We start from the raw sequence: 24,104 nt of genomic DNA, 5'->3' as shown, positions 1-24,104 counted from the left end.
GCGTTCTGGTTTCAGTCACTGCTCTGCAGGTTAATAGCATTTTTTTCTGATCACAGGTTCCATTTAAAAACACATTCAGCATTTGGTCAGTATTTTACCTCAGTGTAAGCCAAAACCAGGAGTGGGTGATAAATCCTGAAGTGGTGACGTGTTTCTATTATACGTTGCCTCTGATTGTTCCACTCCTGGTTTTGGCCTACAAATACTGAGGTAAAATACTGAACGTGATCTAATGGTAAGAATAACAGGAGTGGCTCTCATAAAAAGGACATAAATTTAAAACCCATCACAGAAAATAAAACAGCCTTACCAACACCAGGCCAGGTTACCAAAGCAATGACAGGAGGCAGGAAACCCTCAAGATGAAGGTGGGGCAGCACAGGTGCAAAATACAAACCTCCCCAGCATGGAGGGAGTGGTGGCCTGTAAATGCACACACATCAGCCTGGTACAGGACGCCAGTCACACAGGTACGTGTGGTGCACAGTGTCTGGCTAGCATCCATACTATTAGATCAGGCGGGCTGCCCAGCACTACATAAATGCACCCCACAAGACAGACGCCTCAATTCACCCAGGGCCTGACTGCAGCCGGCATAAAAATATGCAATAAAAAGAATTACATGAGGTATTATATTATAGGTAGGTATATTATTACATGAGGTATTGGATGATATCTTGGCCAAAATACACAAGCTCGAAACCCTCATCAATACTTCCACATACCAGAAGCCACATGATAGTCCGTGGACTTAAAGAAAGCATGTAAACCACGTTCACACCATCAGTATTGGGTTAGTATTTTACCTCAGTATTTATAAGCCAAAACCAGGAATGGAACACTCAGAGGAGAAGTATAATAGAAACGCGTCACCACTTCTGGATTTATCACCCACTCCTGGTTTTGGCCTACAGATACTGAGGTAAAATACTGATAGTGTGAGCATGGCCGAATGCTGCAGGTTACTACTTGAAAATTCGCATGGAGTCATCACTAAGGCCATGTGCACACGGTGCGGATTCTGCTGTGGGTCCGCAGCAGATTTAGCTGTGTTGTACAGTGCCATTGTTTTCAATGGTAAACTGAAAAACGCTGTGCACATGCTGCAGATTTTTCCGCGGGTTCAAGTCCGCAGCATGTCAATTCTTTGTGCAGAATCCTTCTCCATTGTAGAGGTGTGAAACCGCAGGGCTAAACCACAGGTCTTTTTTACCTGCGGATTTCTCCAAATCCGCAGCACCTTTCACTATGTGTGCACATAGCCTAAGGATTTTCACAAAACAGTTTCTGTGAATGTCAATGATGACTAAGCACCAGAAGGAGCTGTTACCATAAGCTCCACATGGGGGAGCTGTTCCATTGCTTCCACATGGGGGCTCTCTTAGGCCGGAGTCACACTAGCGATAAAATCGGACGAATGCAATGCGATAAAAAAAAAATCACATTGCATTCGTCCCAATGTTATTCTATGGGGCAGCTCACATCATGCGTTTTTTTTCGGATCTTTTCCTCGGACCGAGACAATCGCAGCATGCTGCGATTGTCACCGATTTTCGGATCGGACTCGCCAATGCAAGTCTATGGGGGCGATAAAAAATCACATTGAAAACGCACCACACGTGTGACTTGCGATTAAATCACAAGACTTCTCCTGGTCACAGGAAAGAGCATCAGGCATTAGCATTGGAGGTCAATGTGATGCTTAGATGCGAATAAAATCGGTTCATCGCCGGAAAATGGGATGACAGACGGATCCTTGGACAAGAATTTTTTGTGCAATTTCGTACCGTTAAAATGGGACCAATTTTTTATTCGTTGTGTGTGACTCCAGCCTTACTATGAGCTAAAAATGGGGAAGCTATTACCATAAGCTCCACATGGGGGCACTGTTACCATAAGCAGCACCACATGGGGAAACTATTACCATTATCTCCATGTGGGAGAGATGTTACCATATTCACCACATGGGGGAGCTATTACCATAAGCACCACATGGGAGAACTGTTACCATAATCACCACATGGGGGAGCTATTACCATAATCACCACATGGGGGAGCTGTTACCATAATCACCACATGGGGGAGCTGTTACCATAATCACCACATGGGGGAGCTGTTACCATAATCACCACATGGGGGAGCTGTTACCATAATCACCACATGGGGGAGCTATGACCATAAGCATCACATGGGAGAGCTATGACCATAATCACCAAATGGGGGAGCAGTTACCATAAGCACCACATGGGAGAGCTGTTACCATAATCACCACATGGGGGAGCTATTACCTTAAGCATCACATGGGAGAGCTGTTACCATAATCACCACATGGGGGAGCTGTTACCATAATCACCACATGGGGGAGCTGTTACCATAATCACCACATGGGGGAGCTGTTACCATAAGCATCACATGGGGGAGCTGTTACCATAATCACCACATGGGGGAGCTGTTACCATAATCACCACATGGGGGAGCTGTTACCATAATCACCACATGGGGGAGCTGTTACCATAATCACCACATGGGGGAGCTGTTACCATAATCACCACATGGGGGAGCTGTTACCATAATCACCACATGGGGGAGCTGTTACCATAATCACCACATGGGGGAGCTGTTACCATAATCACCACATGGGGGAGCTGTTACCATAATCACCACATGGGGGAGCTGTTACCATAATCACCACATGGGGGAGCTATGACCATAAGCATCACATGGGAGAGCTGTTACCATAAGCATCACATGGGGGAGCTGTTACCATAAGCACCACATGGGAGAGCTGTTACCATAATTACCACATGGGGGAGCTGTTACCATAATCACCACATGGGGGAGCTGTTACCATAATCACCACATGGGGGGAGCTGTTACCATAAGCACCACATGGGAGAGCTGTTACCATAAGCACCACATGGGAGAGCTGTTACCATAATCACCACATGGGGGAGCTGTTAACATAAGCATCACATGGGAGAGCTGTTACCATAATCACCACATGGGGGGAGCTGTTACCATAATCACCACATGGGGGAGCTGTTACCATAATCACCACATGGGGGAGCTGTTACCATAAGCATCACATGGGGGAGCTGTTACCATAATCACCACTTGGGGGAGCTGTTACCATAATCACCACATGGGGGGAGCTGTTACCATAATCACCACATGGGGGAGCTGTTACCATAAGCATCACATGGGGGAGCTGTTACCATAAGCACCACATGGGGGAGCTGTTACCATAAGCACCACATGGGGGAGCTGTTACCATAAGCATCACATGGGGGAGCTGTTACCATAAGCACCACATGGGAGAGCTGTTACCATAATTACCACATGGGGGAGCTGTTACCATATGCACCACATGGGGGAGCTGTTACCATAATCACCACATGGGGGGAGCTGTTACCATAAGCACCACATGGGAGAGCTGTTACCATAAGCACCACATGGGAGAGCTGTTACCATAATCACCACATGGGGGAGCTATTACCTTAAGCATCACATGGGAGAGCTGTTACCATAATCACCACATGGGGGAGCTGTTACCATAATCACCACATGGGGGAGCTGTTACCATAATCACCACATGGGGGAGCTGTTACCATAATCACCACATGGGGGAGCTGTTACCATAATCACCACATGGGGGAGCTGTTACCATAAGCATCACATGGGGGAGCTGTTACCATAATCACCACTTGGGGGAGCTGTTACCATAATCACCACATGGGGGGAGCTGTTACCATAATCACCACATGGGGGAGCTGTTACCATAAGCATCACATGGGGGAGCTGTTACCATAAGCTTCACATGGGGGAGCTGTTACCATAAGCATCACATGGTGGAGCTGTTTCCATAATCACCACATGGGGGAGCTGTTACCATAATCACCACATGGGGGAGCTGTTAACATAAGCATCACATGGGAGAGCTGTTACCATAATCACCGCATGGGGGAGCTGTTACCATAATCACCACTTGGGGGAGCTGTTACCATAATCAACACTTGGGGGAGCTGTTACCATAAGCATCACATGGGGGAGCTGTTACCATAATCACCACATGGGGGAGCTGTTACCATAATCACCAGATGGGGGAGCTGTTACCATAATCACCACTTGGGGGAGCTGTTACCATAATCACCACATGGGGGAGCTGTTACCATAAGCATCACATGGGGGAGCTGTTACCATAATCACCACTTGGGGGAGCTGTTACCATAATCACCACATGGGGGGAGCTGTTACCATAATCACCACATGGGGGAGCTGTTACCATAAGCATCACATGGGGGAGCTGTTACCATAAGCTTCACATGGGGGAGCTGTTACCATAAGCATCACATGGTGGAGCTGTTTCCATAATCACCACATGGGGGAGCTGTTACCATAATCACCACATGGGGGAGCTGTTACCATAAGCATCACATGGGGGAGCTGTTACCATAATCACCACTTGGGGGAGCTGTTACCATAATCACCACATGGGGGGAGCTGTTACCATAATCACCACATGGGGGAGCTGTTACCATAAGCATCACATGGGGGAGCTGTTACCATAAGCTTCACATGGGGGAGCTGTTACCATAAGCATCACATGGTGGAGCTGTTTCCATAATCACCACATGGGGGAGCTGTTACCATAATCACCACATGGGGGAGCTGTTAACATAAGCATCACATGGGAGAGCTGTTACCATAATCACCGCATGGGGGAGCTGTTACCATAATCACCACTTGGGGGAGCTGTTACCATAATCAACACTTGGGGGAGCTGTTACCATAAGCATCACATGGGGGAGCTGTTACCATAATCACCACATGGGGGAGCTGTTACCATAATCACCAGATGGGGGAGCTGTTACCATAATCACCACTTGGGGGAGCTGTTACCATAATCACCACATGGGGGAGCTGTTACCATAAGCATCACATGGGGGAGCTGTTACCATTAGCTCCATACAAGGGGGTTCTGTCGCCTCGCTGTCCAGTTTTTACTAGCGCTACCCTGGCTCATTGAGCACCACAAGGGGGAGCTATTAGCACTCCTCAATTCCGTACAAGTGCTTCCCTTGCTTGTGACTCAACGTCACAAGAGAGAGAGAGCTGTTACCACTGTTCCAACATGCGCTGCTGTTCCATTAAATGCCAGAAGGGGGAGCTTCAACCATGAGCAACAACTTTTGCCTCACTGTCCAGTGTTGAAGCGCTATAGTGATCACTGAGCACCACAAGGGGAAGCTGCTACCAGTCCACACTTGCGCTGCACTGTTTCATGGGACGCACGAGAGGGCGCTGTTCTCAGGCCGTCCATTTTGCATTCGCGCAGTCACAGAGCAGCACAAGGGGGAGCATTTGCTTTGCGGTCCAGTTTTCCCAGGCGCTACATGTCCTCATTGAGCACCACATGAGGGCGCTGTTACCTCGCGGGCCTGTTCACTCTAGAACTACTATGGCTGTTTCATAACGTTTCACCGCCCCGGACTCGCGAGTGAAATCGGGACAGCGAGCACTGAGCACCACAAGGGGGAGCTGTTTCCGCATTGTCCAGTCCTTACTCTGGTTACACTGAGTCACTGAACAGCACGGAACTTTGATTCCAGTCCACTGAGACAAGGGGACACCGTATTGCAGTGCACTTGCTACTTCCGGTTAGGGCCTTCCAAAGATGGAGACCATACTGGAGCAACAGCGGCGCTACCATGAGGAAAAAGAGCGGCTCATGGACGTAATGACCAAGGAGCTGATGGCGAAGAAGGCTACGGTGAGAGAGCACGTGACTGGCCGAGCACGGTGACTTCCGTGCAGAGTCCGGTGCGGCCATTCCCGGGTGTCACTGCCAGTTACACGTACATACTAATGTTCTGTATCCCACGTGTGGGTGATGGCTTTCACAGGTGTGGATGTGATGAGTGGCTGCCTGGTACGAATCCGATGTGTCAGGAGCGCACATCTGGGCTGTGTAAGGTGTGTGCTCACAGAGTGTCTGTAGGATGGGGGTCTCATCATCAGCACACCACAGCCAATATCCGGGTACGTAGGCGATGTGGGCGCGCAGGGCTCCCCCCCCCCATTGTGGGCGCGCAGGGCTCCCCCCCCCCCCTCCCATCTGCAGGGCTCCCCCCCCCCCCTCCCATTGTGGGTGCGCAGGGCTCCCCCCCCCCATTGTGGGCGCGCAGGGCTCCCCCCCCCCCCTCCCATCTGCAGGGCTCCCCCCCCCCCCCCCCCCTCCCATTGTGGGTGCGCAGGGCTCCCCCTCCCATTGTGGGTGCGCAGGGCTCCCCCTCCCATTGTGGGTGCGCAGGGCTCCCCCTCCCATTGTGGGTGCGCAGGGCTCCCCCTCCCATTGTGGGTGCGCAGGGCTCCCCCTCCCATTGTGGGTGCGCAGGGCTCCCCCTCCCATTGTGGGTGCGCAGGGCTCCCCCTCCCATTGTGGGTGCGCAGGGCTCCCCCCCCCCCTCCCACTGTGGGCGCGCAGGGCTCCCCCCCCCCCCCTCCCATTGTGGGCGCGCAGGGCTCCCCCCCCCCCCCTCCCATTGTGGGCGCGCAGGGCTCTCCTCCCCCCCCCCCCCTTTGTGCCTTTGTGGCCGTGCAGGGCTCCCCACTTATGGCTCATGTTTCTCTTCATTGTGGAGACTTTTCGCAGTGTGTGTATGAGATATGATAAAACTCATGCACTTCTCTGTGGCTTTAAGCGCAGCAGATTGTCTGCACTCGAATACACAGAGAAGGATCCACTGCATTTTTGTTACATGAGAATGTACCTTAATGGGTGGAGGGATCATGTGTTTATATAAAAAATAGAAATGGGCCCGATGCTATCGCATTGGGAGTGCGGTGAAATTAACATCTGTGTATGCTTAGTGGTGCTGACAGAAGCAGTGCGGGTAGAGCGCACAGTTGTGGCCAACTGCGCCTGCGCAAGTGACATACACGTCAACGCTATTCTCGCGCATGCATAGTAATGACGCGGCTGTTACTGCGCCTGCATGGGAATAGCGGAGACATGAACTTTATATACTCGAGTATAAGCCGACCCGAGTATAAGTCGAGGCACCTAATTTTGCCACGGAAAACTGGGTAAGCTTATTGACTCGAGTATAAACCGGGTATATGTGGCTCCCCCCCGTCCCTGTCATGGTATGTGTGGCTCCCCCCGTCCCTGTCATGGTATGTGTGGCTCCCCCCGTCCCTGTCATGGTATGTGTGGCTCCCCCCGTCCCTGTCATGGTATGTGTGGCTCCCCCCGTCCCTGTCATGGTATGTGTGGCTCCCCCCGTCCCTGTCATGGTATGTGTGGCTCCCCCCGTCCCTGTCATGGTATGTGTGGCTCCCCCCGTCCCTGTCATGGTATGTGTGGCTCCCCCCGTCCCTGTCATGGTATGTGTGGCTCCCCCCGTCCCTGTCATGGTATGTGTGGCTCCCCCCGTCCCTGTCATGGTATGTGTGGCTCCCCCCGTCCCTGTCATGGTATGTGTGGCTCCCCCCGTCCCTGTCATGGTATGTGTGGCTCCCCCCGTCCCTGTCATGGTATGTGTGGCTCCCCCCGTCCCTGTCATGGTATGTGTGGCTCCCCCCGTCCCTGTCATGGTATGTGTGGCTCCCCCCGTCCCTGTCATGGTATGTGTGGCTCCCCCCGTCCCTGTCATGGTATGTGTGGCTCCCCCCGTCCCTGTCATGGTATGTGTGGCTCCCCCCGTCCCTGTCATGGTATGTGTGGCTCCCCCCGTCCCTGTCATGGTATGTGTGGCTCCCCCCGTCCCTGTCATGGTATGTGTGGCTCCCCCCGTCCCTGTCATGGTATGTGTGGCTCCCCCCGTCCCTGTCATGGTATGTGTGGCTCCCCCCGTCCCTGTCATGGTATGTGTGGCTCCCCCCGTCCCTGTCATGGTATGTGTGGCTCCCCCCGTCCCTGTCATGGTATGTGTGGCTCCCCCCGTCCCTGTCATGGTATGTGTGGCTCCCCCCGTCCCTGTCATGGTATGTGTGGCTCCCCCCGTCCCTGTCATGGTATGTGTGGCTCCCCCCGTCCCTGTCATGGTATGTGTGGCTCCCCCCGTCCCTGTCATGGTATGTGTGGCTCCCCCCGTCCCTGTCATGGTATGTGTGGCTCCCCCCGTCCCTGTCATGGTATGTGTGGCTCCCCCCGTCCCTGTCATGGTATGTGTGGCTCCCCCCGTCCCTGTCATGGTATGTGTGGCTCCCCCCGTCCCTGTCATGGTATGTGTGGCTCCCCCCGTCCCTGTCATGGTATGTGTGGCTCCCCCCGTCCCTGTCATGGTATGTGTGGCTCCCCCCGTCCCTGTCATGGTATGTGTGGCTCCCCCCGTCCCTGTCATGGTATGTGTGGCTCCCCCCGTCCCTGTCATGGTATGTGTGGCTCCCCCCGTCCCTGTCATGGTATGTGTGGCTCCCCCCGTCCCTGTCATGGTATGTGTGGCTCCCCCCGTCCCTGTCATGGTATGTGTGGCTCCCCCCGTCCCTGTCATGGTATGTGTGGCTCCCCCCGTCCCTGTCATGGTATGTGTGGCTCCCCCCGTCCCTGTCATGGTATGTGTGGCTCCCCCCGTCCCTGTCATGGTATGTGTGGCTCCCCCCGTCCCTGTCATGGTATGTGTGGCTCCCCCCGTCCCTGTCATGGTATGTGTGGCTCCCCCCGTCCCTGTCATGGTATGTGTGGCTCCCCCCGTCCCTGTCATGGTATGTGTGGCTCCCCCCGTCCCTGTCATGGTATGTGTGGCTCCCCCCGTCCCTGTCATGGTATGTGTGGCTCCCCCCGTCCCTGTCATGGTATGTGTGGCTCCCCCCGTCCCTGTCATGGTATGTGTGGCTCCCCCCGTCCCTGTCATGGTATGTGTGGCTCCCCCCGTCCCTGTCATGGTATGTGTGGCTCCCCCCGTCCCTGTCATGGTATGTGTGGCTCCCCCCGTCCCTGTCATGGTATGTGTGGCTCCCCCCGTCCCTGTCATGGTATGTGTGGCTCCCCCCGTCCCTGTCATGGTATGTGTGGCTCCCCCCGTCCCTGTCATGGTATGTGTGGCTCCCCCCGTCCCTGTCATGGTATGTGTGGCTCCCCCCGTCCCTGTCATGGTATGTGTGGCTCCCCCCGTCCCTGTCATGGTATGTGTGGCTCCCCCCGTCCCTGTCATGGTATGTGTGGCTCCCCCCCCCCCCCCCCCGTCATGGTATGTGTGGCTCCCCCCCCCCCCCCCCCCTGTCATGGTATGTGTGGCTCCCCCCCCCCCCCCCCCGTCATGGTATGTGTGGCTCCCCCCCCCCCCCCCCCCTGTCATGGTATGTGTGGCTCCCCCCCCCCCCCCCCCGTCATGGTATGTGTGGCTCCCCCCCCCCCCCCCCGTCATGGTATGTGTGGCTCCCCCCCCCCCCGTCATGGTATGTGTGGCTCCCCCCCCCCCCCCCGTCATGGTATGTGTGGCTCCCCCCCCCCCCCCCCGTCATGGTATGTGTGGCTCCCCCCCCCCCCCGTCATGGTATGTGTGGCTCCCCCCCCCCCGTCATGGTATGTGTGGCTCCCCCCCCCCCCCGTCATGGTATGTGTGGCTCCCCCCCCCCCCCCCCGTCATGGTATGTGTGGCTCCCCCCCCCCCCCGTCATGGTATGTGTGGCTCCCCCCCCCCCCGTCATGGTATGTGTGGCTCCCCCCCCCCCCCCCCGTCATGGTATGTGTGGCTCCCCCCCCCTCTGTCATGGTATGTGTGGCAACCCCCCCCCCCCGTCATGGTATGCGCGGCAAACCCCCCCCCCCGTCATGGTATGCGTGGCAAACCCCCCCCCCCCCCCGTCATGGTATGTGTGGCTCCCCCCCCCCCATCCCTGTCATGGTATGTGTGGCTTCCCCCCCCCCCCCCCCCATCCCTGTCATGGTATGTGTGGCTCTCCCCCCCCCCCCCCCCCCATCCCTGTCATGGTATGTGTGGCTCCCCCCCCCCCCGTCCCTGTCATGGTATGTGTGGCTCCCCCGTCCCTGTCATGGTATGTGTGGCTCCCCCGTCCCTGTCATGGTATGTGTGGCTCCCCCCCCCCCGTCCCTGTCATGGTATGAGTGGCTCCCCTCCCCCCCCCCCCCCCGTCCCTGTCATGGTATGAGTGGCTCCCCCCCCGTCCCTGTCATGGTATGTGTGGCTCCCCCCCCCCGTCCCTGTCATGGTATGTGTGGCTCCCCCCCCCCGTCCCTGTCATGGTATGTGTGGCTCCCCCCCGTCCCTGTCATGGTATGTGAGGCGTCCCATCCTGTATGCATCGCTTGCCTTGGCTCTGCTTCCCCGGTCCTCCTCGTGCGGTAGCTGCAACATTCCTGCATCTCTGTTTTTCCAGCAGTACTTCCTGTATTCAGCGGTCAGGTGATACCGCTCATTAAAGTAATGAGTATGAGCGTGGAAACGCGTCCATATTCATTACTTTAATGAGCGGTATCACCTGATCGCTGAATACAGGAAGTGTTGCTGGAAGCTGGGAAAACTGAGAGATGCAGGAATGTTGCAGCCACTGCTCCAGGAGTGGGTGAGTATGCTGTCACAGCTGCTCTCTCCTGTCGCTCCCCCTCCTCCGCTGGCTTATAGTCGAGTATATACCGTATGTCACTTGCGCAGGTGCAGTTCATAGCCTTGCGGCCACGAACCTCTCTTGCGCAAGTGACACTGCCGCGGTGCCTTATGGGATTCGGTGACAGCGCCAACTGGCAATTATATATCTAGATTCAATTCTCCGCTCTTTTCTCCTATTCAAAGTTAATGTAAAATAGATAACATTTGTTACCATTTACCAAAAATTCCATTCCATCAATTACAAAGTTATTGAAAATTATACGTTATAATGCCAAAAAGAAAAAAAAGGGCCAGAATTCAGTTTATCGCCGTACTTCACCAAAAAATGTAATCTACTCCAAAACGGTATCATTTAAAAATGTCAACTCTGCAAAAAAAAAAAAAAAAAATTTTTCTCAAATCTCTCTGAAAACAAATCACCATTTAAAATATCAAAAAGCTGGAAAGGTTTGGTACGGCCGTAATAGAACTATCCTGAAGATTCATGCTGCCAGGTCATTTTGCTGTACAATGAGTGCTGTAAAGACAAAGGCGAATTGCATTTTTTTCCACTGTTTTACCACTTTCTGAATTTTTTTTCTGCTTTTCAGTACATTATTTGGTAAAATTAATGGTGTCATTCAAAACTGCAACTCGGGCCGCAGAAAACAAGCTGTGGAAACATTAAAAAAATGTTATGACTTTTGGAAGTAGTGGAGGAGAAAACAAAAGCGTAAAAAGATTACAAATACCTGGGTCGGTGAGGGGTTAAATGTGCCTATTCTGTATGTAATTCTATGTAAAATATCTTTTCTATCCCTACAGTTACGAGAGCAGATAAATTCAGATCATAGAGCCAGAGCAGTGCTCGATGTAAGTATTGGTATCTAATAGTTATGGATGATCAGATGGACCAAATGAATCTGTCCAGTTACACTTTGTTCTTGTTATTTGTAGAGATACATGGACGTAAGCTCCAATGCCAGTGATCTATACGAAGATAAAGATGGGTAAGGATTTTATATTTTCATGTCCTTTTTTATATAAACGCATAGCTTCAGTTTCCTAATAACACTTGTATTTCTGCCAGGAATGGTAGATACAGCTGTAAACTGTAACGACAGATCCCTCCAGTCATTCCTGTCCGTGCTGCAGACTCCATTCACCTGATTGCAGGAATTTCTGTGCATTTTTTTGCAGCATGCAAGTTGCAATGGATTTTGACTTTTGCAATGCAAAAGGCTAAATCTTGTGCAAGTCTACGAACAAATCAACTGCAGACCTAGTACAGAGTGTATTGTGGGATTACTATGCCCATATAAATGCAATGTACTTGCAAAATGACGAATGTACGGTTTAAAGTAATATGGTTGTGTTTGTATTTCAGGTTAAGGAAAGAAGAACTGAATGCAATTTCTGGGCCCAATGAGTTTAGTGAATTTTATAACAGACTCAAATTAATAAAAGAATTTCATCGGAAGCATCCAAATGAGGTGAGTACAACATGGAGTGGCATTAGCGTAATAGGACATGTGGGGATGTTATACCTATGGGCCTCTGTAGGTACAGTGTATGCCGAATAGCTAAGGCTGGTCTCACACTTGTGTAGTGTAGCGCTGCGGATAGCAGCCTACTTCCTCCTTTCTTCCTCCGTTAATCCCCGCCCACTGCTGCACCTCTTCCTTCCGCTCCGCCTGCATGTGTCATGCGTACCTATCTTTAACATTGGGTACGCAGGCCATGCGGATGTATGCTGACGCATCTGCATGCATCTTTTTGATGCTACGCCGAACGCAACATGTTGCATTTTGTTGCGGTCGGCGGGTGCGTCAAAACGCTACACTACGCAAGTGTGAGACCAGCCTAAGCGACTAGTTTGTTTTTGTGTAAAGTGATGTAGCCTATACATTGTATATGTGTGTGTGTGATATATATCTTTATACAATACTATAAAATAGTATCTTATACTGACTGTACACCACGAAATGTAGAGTAGACATCTGCTATAAAAATCTATCTTTATTTTTGAGAGAAGGAAGAATATGCCTTTAGTGCTATTCCAAAACTTGCTGTATCGGACGTCTTACTTATGATTTGTTTCTTGCACACTAGATTAGATTTTTAATTATGAAGAATCCGTAAAAGGAATTTTTTTCTTTGTAGTAACTCTATTTTTTTTTTTTTTACTTTTTTGAAAGATCTGTGTTCCTATGTCAGTTGAGTTTGATGAGCTGCTGAAATCCAGGGAGAATCCTAGTGAGGAGGCTCAGAGTAAGTATTTGCCCATTTATCAAAAATTCCTAAGCTAGCCAGTCTTTTAATGTGAGAACACGAGTTGCCTTTTTGCTTCGTTTCGATGTTTTGTTTATTTTTTTTGTGAAGAGCCCATTTAATTTCTTTTCCTAGAAAATTACTTTCTAGAAGCATACCCGCACATTTGCTAATGATGTATTATGCATTATGTTTTTTGCCCCTCTTCTTCCTAGAGCCAAAACTTTATTTTTCCATCATTATGGCCGTGTGAGAGCTTGTTTTTTTTGCGGGACGAGCTATACTTTTGAACCACACCATTGATTTAAAGTACCAAATTCGGCGAAATTGCAAAAAAAATTGTAATTCTACAATTGTTTGGGGTTTTTTTTTTACCATGTTCACTAAATGCTAAAGCTGACCTTCCATTATGATTTTCCAGGTCATTAAGAGTTCGCAGATATCAAACATGTCTAGGTTCTTTTTTATTTACTTAGTGAAAAAGAATCCAAAGTTTGTTGGGGCGTTTTCAGCACAAAAAAGTGTGCTGAAAAACTTGGCTTTATACACGAGTATATATGGTATTTCCGTTCCATCGTTGATGGTTAGTAAAGTAATAGAACCCTTCTCTCTCCCTAATAATACCAAAATGTTTTAGGGATTGAAAATTATTGGGGTGCTTAGTAAAAAATGGTCATGTTGCGCATAATCCTTTTAAAGGGAACCTGGCACCAGTTTTTTAGTATCCCAAAAAAGCCACCACCTTTTCCTTCTGGTGTGCTTTTCACAAATGATTACATTGCTTTCGCACTTCCCCTACACTTCACAAATAACATACCAATGTAATAATTTGTGAAATGCATAACGGCAATACAAAAAGGTGGTGGGATTTGTAGATACAAAAAAAATTGGTGACTGTTTCCCTTTAGAGAGTTATGCCTAAAAGCTAGTGCAATTCCAGTGATAAAGGTGCATTTAACACTTATTTTTACAGTAAAAACTTGATTTTTTTTTTTTTCTCTATTTGACCTTACAATGCTTTTCACAGATCTAGTGGAGTTTACAGATGAGGAAGGTTATGGTCGTTACTTGGATCTCCATGACTGTTACTTAAAATATATCAATCTCAAATCATCAGAGGTAAGGGTAACAAGCAAATTATTTTTAAGGAGAACTTGTCACTGTGTCAAGTGTCCATGTTTTATTCCCTATGATCCCCTAAGTGTTCAGTTTTGCTTATTTTGTTGTTTTTTTAAATCCACCATACAATTCCAGAGCTATGGGTTTTTTATGTAGCACTCAATTTTAAGGTCTTTACAATGTCATGTGGCTCACAGGGTAATAATTCAGTGCAGCCAAAAGACACTCTCCCCCAAAATCCTATTAGCTATGCCCTTTTGGTAAAAATCAGAATTAGCAGAGAAGAATAAAAAGTCTGTGGAACCAAATGGCAGTTTATACAAAAAAAAAAATAGATACTTTGGAACAGCAGGAATAAAATAAGAGCAAACACTAGCAGTTTTCTTCCTTAGTCACATTCTCCTAGGGGAAAATATCTCCGTACGCTTGGAGGCTGTACAACTCTACTAGAAACTTGGAGGGGCATTTCAATTATGACTGATGTAGCACAAGTTAGTCTTAATGAAGCACTTGCTGTAGTATACCGACATGATTCATTAAACGACGTTAACCACCCAATGAATTAGACGTGTGTGGTACCCGGCATTCACCGGTGCAAGAAATGTATGCAAGCCGTGGGCTGGCGTACAATTGTAGATTAAGTTATGCAACTTTAGTGGCGTATTTTATGAATTTCACAGGCAGGCGTGACCTGACCAAACCCGCCCATGTCACAGCTATATTGTAAATGCTAAAAGTCGCAATATATTTCTGCTACTGCAGTGTTACCACTTAAGTGCATAAGCACCTTAACGACAAATGACTGACTAAGCACTTCATGAGCTGGGGTCAGTTTCCGCACCATGACGTGCTATGCCCATCAGGACTCTGAACTGGCACCTCGTGTAAACATGTAGTGACAGTTCACTGCCCACAGCTGAGCAGCACAGGAAGTGGTGTGAGGACCTATGACATCAGTTCCCACACCCAGATCGGTATGATTGGTCAGTCAATTTGAAATATCAGCACCTCCTGCCCTATCAGAGCAGTAGCTCAGCACTGCCAGAGGCTGGGCTTCTGCACTAAACAACCAGGAGTAGTGTCGGCTCTGCCTTTGACAGTTAACTTCCTAAATGCTGCGATCGATCACAACATTCAGGAGGCAGGCAGAGGGACAGGAGGTCCCTCTGCCCTCAGAGTGGTGCCATGCTGACCTGGGGGTCGTCAAGCTATGGAAAGCTTCTTAGATCATGCTCACAGCATGGTCTAAAAGAAGCTTTTAATATGGGTATAATGCACAGCAATGCTGGTGCATTGCAATGCATTATGCCTATGATCAAACTGAAAGTGGGATTACGTAAAAAAGTTAAAAGAATGAAAAATAAAAATGCCACAAAGTGCTAATAAAAACTACACTAATAAAAACACATTTTCTCCTTCGCCTCATTGGGGGACACAGGACCCATGGGTGTTGCGTTGCTGCCTCTAGGAGGACACCAAGCAAATATACAGAGAAATTAACTCCCCCTCTGCATTATACACCCTCTGCTGGCTCTATGATGAACCAGTTCTTGCTTTGTGCCTATAGGAGGCACTAGGGTTTGGCTTCAGACTCCAACGTTATTTTATTTTTGTCATTTTTTTACTATGGTTTGAAGGGGCGACGGGGCCTTTCAATGTCCCGATCTCCCAAAAACATCAACAGCCGGGAGCCCGGAGTGTCATCTCCCCGTACCTCCTCCTGCACCACATCAATGCCATGCCTGGGCTCACCTTAGGGGAGACGGGTCCCTTTCATGGGTTCTCTCTCCCCACACCAACTACAGACGTCAACATGGGGTGTCGCCCCCCCACGTACCCTCTTCTGGAGCCAGGCCTTCAGCTGGACATATTGCCCTGCCCTCATCCCAAGGGATTACCTCAGGGAATACGCAGAGGCTCCCAACGGCGTCCGTGCAGCCCCACTGCACCACCATTGCCAGAAGGTGGATGTTGTCAGGTGAGCCCTCTCCACCTCCCTATCAAAGGGATGGTGGATTGAGGATGATCTGCGCAACCACAATTCTCCAGCCGTTATCCTTGACACACGCACCCGGCTCTGCTGCTTCTGGTATGAGTAAGCACAGCGTTCGGGTCGGCAAGAGGGCTCCTTCATCAGGGATGGTCCGGGCCCTTAGAGGGATGGGTGTCCCGTTGGCTGCACTCTGTTTGCCATGCGCCCGTCGTGCAATCGTCGCCGCCGCCCAAGTTTAGTACCCGGCTAGGATAGGCCTAGCTCCGCCCACCAGGCCGGCTCCGCCCATGTCCTTGGCGCTTCTCGCTCTGAATGAGAAGCGCTGCATCCCTGCTCCCTGGCCTGACTCCGCCCACATTGTCTGGCGCTTCTCATTCATCACAAGAAACGCCAACAGATTCCCGGGCCTTTACTTCATGTTACCGCTACAGGCCGGGGACGCCATCAGCTACAGGCTGGGGACTCATCATTTTTCACTGCAGCACAGACTATCTTCTCTGGGGGCACGGACACAGGACCTGGGTAAGCTGAACACAGCCTGCAGCTAGACACAGCGCTTAAGCCCTTCCCTGCAGTAACCTATAAGCAGCACTCTCAGGCCAATATGTCTCAGTCAAAGACATCTAAGAAGGCTGATAAGACACACTCAGTGGTGTACGCCTCATGTATTGCCCCACTACCACGGAGGCACCGTACTACAATCTGTGTAGCCTGCAAACCCTCATGTGCACAGGAGAACCCCCACTAATGCACCCTAGTGGACCTAGACCACCCGAGTGGGCCACTTCTCTGGCACAGTCCATGGCTTCCCTGGCTAAAGCTATAGAATTCTTCCGTGATTCCTTCTGAAGCCAGGACATCAGTTTGCCTCATGTAGAAGACCCTTCAGCCATTCGAGAGTCTTCCTCAGACAGGGGCCGGACAGCAGCAGAAGATGTGTAATCTTCTAAGAAACATCCCCATAGCTCGTCCCCAGGCACTCTGGTGCCTCGGCGTCTGAAAGCTCTGCTTCCCCTCACCAGGGGTTTGCAGCGAACACGACTCAGAATATGAGTCAGATGTGGCCGTAGACCCGGACTCGCTAGAGTACCAGGAGTCTCTTGATTCCCTTAATTGAAGTTGTCAATAAGGCTCTGAGAGTAGACTAAGAGCCTGGGATTAGTCCGGATCACACCGTGCAGGGGCAGGGATCCACAACCCTCGTACAAGCCCTCATTCCTGGAAAAGCAGACCCACACGGTCTGGGCCCAAAGGTACATCATCCTGCAAGTTCTCTGCTCAATGACTCAGTGCAGTATCCGGAGGACACAGACAGGGTAGGCAGCTGTCTACTTCTGTTTCGTCAAGCCTGGCTTGCGGTCGTTCACAACCAATGGGTCAGAGATCTGGTGTCCTCCGGATACAAAATAGAATTCGCGTCCCCCCTCCAACTCGCTTCTTCCAGTCGTGTCTTCCAATGACTGAGTCGCATGCAGTCCCTTTTCACCAGGCCATATATTCACTCTGCAAGGACAGTCATTGTCCCGGTCCCACACAGAGAGGTTCAAGGGGTTTTATTCAAACCTGTTTGTGGTCCCAAAAAAGGACGGAACCATTGGTCCCATTCTGGATCTAAAACTGTTGAACAAGTTTGTCAAAGTTCGTCATTTCAGAATGGAATCTCTCCGTTCAGTAATCACCTCACTGGAGAAAGGGGAATACCTTGCGTCAGTCGACATCAAAGACGCATATCTTCACATTCCGATTGTCACAGGGTCCTTCTCCGGTATCACACAATCAACCGAGTGAGGGAAGTGTGAACAATCCCAAGACCTTTATTTATAGGCAAAATTAGAAGGTCCATAAACAATCCACCACACTGAGGGTACAATAGTCCAGAACACGTATGCATTTCAGTAACAGGATAAAATGTCCAGGGAGATGAGAGTCCAAAAATCTATCAGCCAGGATAAAATGTCCATACGCTTCCCTTTCTCTCTGACGTGCTGTGTTCACACGATGCTCTCCACACAGGAACTGACTTCCCCCAACCTGTCCCTTCCAGCCCCCTCCCCATGTCCAGGAGTAGCCAGATGGGTTGGGGCGGTTCTCAGGCCTCCCATGCCTGACAAAGGTGCCTGGGAGATTATGACACTACAGGGGGTCATCAGGAGAGATAGATACAGTCAGGCTGCAGACATACAAGGCAACAAGAAAAACACTATGGAAATCAGTGAAATAGAAATATACACAAAATGATATCCACATAGCATATCACTCCATCACAACCTCTCCCCCCTCATAATAAGGGAGCACTCCATGAGGTCTACACAGACCTCTGGCCTGCTCACTTTAGTGCACATTGCTCAATCGTTTATAGTTCCTTGTACAATGGCAGGGGTAGGTCGGCCTGGGGAACCTATGGTTCTTCTTGCCGAGATAGTCCATCGGCGTTCTGGTGTTGGCTTCCACGCTTCTATTGGATGGAGAAGCTGTAGATTTGTAAGGACAAGCTCCATCGCAGCAATCTTCCATTGTCCCCTGATACGCGGTTCAGCCATGTGAGTGGTTTGTGGTCTGTAACAATTGTAAAGTCTGCCAGTCTGCCATACAAGTATGGCTGAAATTTTTTTAGCGCCCATACGATGGCAAGGCACTCTGTTGTGAATTCGCTTTCTGGCCTCCCTCTGGTTATTACTGAAGGTAGTGGAGCTGGTCAGATTGACAGAGGGGTTGCGAGTTCTCTTTCTGGGCTCCCTCTGGTGGTTACTGGAGGTAATGGAGCTGATCTGATTAACAGAGGCTTGCCACCTGATGAGGACGACGATTGGAGATCTGGGGTTTCAGATTGGGATTTAAGACAGCCGACTCCCTCTATCCCTGCTGGTGATTTTCTTCTTCCTCCTGAGGTTAGATGTTTCCAGCTCAGTCACAGCATGTTCAGCTAAGTGTTCATTTGGTATTCTGTTTGCATTTGGTCTGGTTTCGTCTCTCAGTTTTGTGTGGGTCAGCCAGCTCCGGCTGGGGCTGTGCTGAATCACCGTCCATATGTTACTGCTTGTGCCAGTTTGTTTTTGTCCCTTATTAGATTGGCCTCTTTTTGCTCTGCTTTCAGAATATACCAGAGTGCTGATATAGTGGGCAAAGTCGTACGACTTCAGTGTTTTTTGCATCAGACGTGTTGGATTTTTTGCAGGGTTTTTTGTGTGATTGCAGACAGCGTCTTTCCTTTCCTGTCTAGTCATTGTGGGCCCCATCATTTGCTCAGTCTATTTTCCTGCCTGAGTTTGTGTTTTCACCTTGTCTCAACGACAATATATGTTTGGGGGCTATCTATTCCTTTGGGGTCTGCTCTGGGGCAGTTTAGATTTCCCCTTTCTTGCTTTAGGCTTAGTTAGCTCTCTGGCTGTGCCGAGGCGTCTAGGATCATCGTAGGTACGCCCCACAGCTACTGCTAGTTGTGTTGATAGGATCAGGGGTCTGCAATCCGCTTAGTTACCAACCTCTCTGGTTTTCTGTGGCTTGGGCTTGCTCTCCTCCTCGGTGACCCATTCATAACAGCACTCCTTTTCAATAGTGACATAGGCAACTTCCAGTAGTTTCCAATGGGCAAAAGCAACAGGATGTTCTCCTCTGGCGACATTCACTTGGCTAAGTACTGCCCCAATCCCAAAGGTGGATGCATCTGTCTGCACGAGGAACCTGCGCTTATAATCAGGGGCAGCCAAGACAGGAGCAGTGATGAGGGCGGTCTTTAACGCTGAAAAGGCATCCTCGCATGCAGTCGTCCATGTCCTATTCCTAGGCATGTTCTTACGGGTCAGATCGGTTAGTGGCTGGGCCAAGGTGCTGAAATCAGTAACAAATTTTCGATAGTATCCAGCAGTTCCTAAAAATGCAAGTACCTGCTTTTTAGTCTGGGGTCTACACCAGTTGCCAGTGGCTTCCACCTTGGCAGGCTCAGGCCTTAGGGTCCCACCCCCAACTCTATGCCCGAGGTACTGCACCTCAGCCATCCCTATTTGGCATTTATCAGGGCGAATGGTCAGTCCTGCAGCAAGGATACAGTCTAGCACTATGCCCAAGTGTTTAAGATGTTCTTCCCAGGTGGTACTAAAAATGGCAGTGTCATCCAAGTAAGCACAGGCAAAGTCCTGACATTGTTTTCACAGTCGATCTACCAGTTTCTGGAAAGTAGCGGGGGCAGTTTTCATCCCAAAGGGCATTCCCAGGAACTCAAAAAGCCCAAATGGAGTAATGAAGGCTGAGCGCTCCTGAGCGTCCTCTGTTAGGGGTATCTGCCAGTACCCCTTGCTCAAATCTAACGTGGTCACAAAATGGGCACTGGCCAGATGATCCAATAGATCATCAATCCTGGGCTTTGGGTAAGCATCACTTAGTGGCATAATCGTCTATAATCAACGCAGAATCGTGTTGTACCATCCTTCTTGGGGACCAGGATGACAGGAGTGGCCCAAGAACTGTTAGCTGAATAAATCACAGGTGTTTCATCTCCTCCAGTTCATTCTTTATCATGCCTTGAACAGCCTCTGGAACCCGGTAGGCAGCCTGCTGGATGGGGCGTTGTCCAGGGGTTTCCACATGGTGGCTGGTGAGAGTAGTCTTCCGCTGCTTTGAGGTGAAAGCAGCAGCCCTCGGCCTTAGTACGGTGAAAATTTCGTCCTTTTGTATATCCGATAAATGGGAGCCCAGGGGCACTTGTTCCAGTGATCCTCCCGCTTGGGCAACCTGGAGATCGGGGAGATACTCGTCGTCGGTGGTATCACTAGGGGGGTGGCTGACAGCTAGAACAGGCAGAGATCCGTCATGGTAGTCTTTCAGCATGTTAATGTGGACGGTTTTCTGTCGTCGACCACTAGAGTCCAGGGCAATAACGTAGTTGGTGTCATTAATTTTCTTGACAACCTGATGAGGGCCTTCCCACACTGCTTTAAGCTTGTTGGCAGGGGAATCAGTAATCATGAGCACTTGTCCTTCCATAAATTCCTGGGTCCTGGCATTATGGTCATACCAGGTTTTTTGTCTGGACTGGACCATTTGCTGATGTTCTTTAGCCAAGGTAGCTGGGCGAGACTGTCTGTGAACTCTAGAACATAGGGAATGATGGGCATTCCGTTGTCTGAGATATCTCCCTCCAAATGTTCTTTCAGAAGAGTGAGAGACCCACGGACCTTCCGGCTAAACAGTAGGTAGAAGGGAGAGAACTCTGTGGACTCTCGGGGAACCTCCCGATAGGCGAAGAAGAGATCTGACAGGTACTTTTCCCAGTCTTTTTCAACGTAAACAAAAGCCCTCCGCATATTTTTTAGGGTTCCATTAAAGCGTTCACATAGTTCGTTGGTCTGCGGATGGTATGGGGTGGTGCAAATGGCACGAACACCACAGGTATGCCATAGGGACTGGAGCAGATCTGACATGAACTGAGTGCCTTGATCCGATAATATTTCACTAGGAAACCCTACCCAAGTAAAGATGGTAACAAGGGCCTCGGCTACCTTTACTGCTGTAATACTGGACAGGGCCACAGCTTCAGGATACCTAGTGGCATAGTCCACCACGGTCAGGATATATTTTTTCCCCGACCGGCTGGGGTGGGCCAGAGGACCTATGATGTCGACAGCTACACGTTGAAATGGTTCTTCAATTATGGGCAGGGATTGCAGGGGTACCTTATGTCGAGCTCCTGGATGTCACATTCGCTGGCACACATCGCAAGTGCGGCAATAATGGGCTACAGACTGCGAGGAGATGCCAGGCCAGTAAAAACTTTGGGTGAGTCTCTTTTCAGTCCTTTTCCTCCCTTGATGCCCAGCCAAGGGGATGTCTTGGGCCAGTTGGAGTAGCTGTGCCCTGTACTTCTGAGGGACAATGAGTTGCCTGGTCATTGTGTCAGGGTTGAGCTGGTCACTGACCTTTGTTACACGATAATACAATCCGTTTTCTCGAGTGAAGCCATCCCCATTATCTCCCATGTGCCCAGTTTCTGCCTTTCGCCTAAGGGCTACTAAGGTAGTGTCACCCTCCATTTCCCTCCTAAACTCTCTGTCCCAAGACACTCCAAATGTAGTAGCAGCCAACGTATTGCTTACCATCTCTGATGCGGTTCATGGTTGTTGCTCCCCTGTGAGGTCCGCATTACGTAGTGCTTGAAGTGCCTGTAGTCGGGTGACTGCTCCCACAAATTGGCACTGTAACTCCCCAATGTCATTCCCAAGGAGGATATCTGCAGGAAGTCCTCCCATAACTCCAATCCAACACAGTTTTTCTCCACAACCATAATCCAAACGCACAGAAGCTCGCTGTATATATTTGCGGGCATCCCCAGCCAAGACCATGGGAATTCCCAGACCCTGGTAAATTGCCTCGGTTCGAACACCACAGGGGTCAGTGATGGTCAGGAATGCCCCCGTGTCTCTAAATCTTGCCACTTTGTATCCATCAATTAAGACATCCTGCAGGTGGCGTTGCCGTTGCTCTGGATAGCTAAAGGACCAAGGCCGGAGTCCGTACACTCCAGGAGGGGTATCCATCGTGCCGTGGTCGGTGGGCCACTCTGGTGGGGGTGGTGGTAGCTCTTTCTCAGGCGGGATTGAGTGTACCAGATGCACTGGACGAGGTGGGGCTCCCTCCGAATCCTTGAGGGACAGCCAGACTGCAAATGTCCAGGTTGTCCACACTCATAATATCTCCTCTCAGTGATACCCCCATGTCATGGTCGGAATTGTTGGGGCCTAGGATTGTGAGGAGTGATTGTCATCGGCTTGCGACTAGGTGGAAGGGCAGATATAATCTGAGTGGGATGGGAGCAGGCCATGGTTCATTGTCCAGAAGACTCCTCCATTGCAGTCGGATAGTAAGGGCTTCATCTGCCAGGGCTGCAGCTCTATCCACAGTACACGGCGTGCGCTCCCGGACCCATTCCCGTACCTCTTCGGGGCACTTGGCAAGAAATTGTTCTATAAGGAACGCCTGTATAACATCTTCCACAGTAAAGGCGTCTTCTGCTTCCAGCCTTCTCCGACATGCCTGGGACATCTTATGTGCATACATCCTAAACGATCCCCCTATGGTGCATGGGAGGTCTCTGAACTTGGCCCTATATGAGTCTGGGGAGGTAGCATGGTAATTATTATTATTTATTATTATAGCGTCATTTATTCCATGGCGCTTTACATGTGAGGAGGGGTATATTTAATACATACAAGTACAGTAATCTTAAACAATACAAGTCACGACTGGTACAGGATGATAGAGGACCGTGCCCGCAAGGGCTCACAATCTACAACGGGATAGGTGAGGATACAGTAGGCGAGGGTAGAGTTGATCGTGCAGCGGTTTGGTGGATCGATGGTTACTGCAAGTTGTAGGCTTGTCGGAAGAGGTAGGTCTTCAAGTTCTTTTTGAAGGTTTCCATTGTAGGTGAGAGTCTGATATGTTGTGGTAGAGAGTTCCAGAGTAGAGGTAATCCAGGATAGTCCGCTTTACAGTGTTATAATCCCGATTTCGCTGTGAGTCAGTGGTTCGATAAGCCTCCGCCATGCTTCTGTTCAGGAGTCCCACTAACAAACGCATCCAGCCAGAGTGGGGCACCTCCATCACAGCACACTGCTGCTCAAAGTCCTTGAAGAACCCCTCCACATCTCCAGAAGCCTCATCAAATGGCTTAAACTCTGTTCGGGTGATCCGTACAGGCTCCCGGATTGTTGGGGTTACACTCCAGATTGCGTTACTCCCCCTTTCAAGCCCCATTGCTTCTTGTCTCCGCTGAGCCCGGCGGGCAGCCTCCTCCTTATATTCCTGAGAGACGCCTTGGCCCAGAACCGCCATCTCTTCTTCGTACCACACCAACCACTGGCTTTTTTTGATGGGGATCCCTGTCTCCAGTGCTCGTCCTTCAGACATCTGGAAGGAGGTGGCCGGGCTAACGCCGACCAGTAGGTCAATTAAGACTTCTTTAGTCAGTCCCTGATAGTTCAGGCCCAGGGCTCTGGCTCTCTCCTGTAAACTGGATACAGTCCAATTACTCTGTCGCCTCATTGGGGGACACAGAACCATGGGTGTTATGCTGCTGTCCACTAGGAGGCAACACTATGCATAATCTGAAAAAGATTAACTATGGCTCCTCCTCTGCAGTATACACCCCTGGACGGCGTCAGCCTTCTCCAGTTTTT

The 24,104-nt window shown here is 50.3% G+C and overlaps 1 protein-coding gene across 3 annotated transcripts in view; it reads left to right on the top strand.

The window, feature by feature from the left end:
• The first annotated feature begins 347 nt into the window (after positions 1 to 347).
• SF3A3 (splicing factor 3a subunit 3) overlaps positions 348 to 24,104 on the top strand; it is a 73,336-nt gene continuing 49,579 nt past the window's right edge. The window contains exons 1-6 of one of the 3 annotated variants that reach the window (XM_073552041.1): positions 348 to 470; positions 11,376 to 11,423; positions 11,508 to 11,560; positions 11,938 to 12,043; positions 12,749 to 12,821; positions 13,849 to 13,940. In XM_073552041.1, the coding sequence (XP_073408142.1) occupies positions 363 to 470; positions 11,376 to 11,423; positions 11,508 to 11,560; positions 11,938 to 12,043; positions 12,749 to 12,821; positions 13,849 to 13,940 (480 nt within the window). In that variant the 5' untranslated portion in view covers positions 348 to 362. Of the gene's footprint in view, positions 471 to 5,212; positions 5,771 to 5,925; positions 6,040 to 11,375; positions 11,424 to 11,507; positions 11,561 to 11,937; positions 12,044 to 12,748; positions 12,822 to 13,848; positions 13,941 to 24,104 lie in introns of those variants that run through there. The other 2 variants (XM_073552042.1, XM_073552040.1) reach the window with 2 other exon arrangements.

This window comes from Dendrobates tinctorius, unplaced genomic scaffold, assembly GCF_039654945.1.
Source record: "Dendrobates tinctorius isolate UK_male_01 unplaced genomic scaffold, ASM3965494v1 ptg000183l, whole genome shotgun sequence".
In the NCBI taxonomy this organism is placed as follows: Eukaryota; Metazoa; Chordata; class Amphibia; order Anura; family Dendrobatidae; genus Dendrobates; species Dendrobates tinctorius.
The sequence above is the reverse complement of the archived record's forward strand: the minus strand, read 5'-3'. Positions and strand labels throughout refer to the sequence as shown.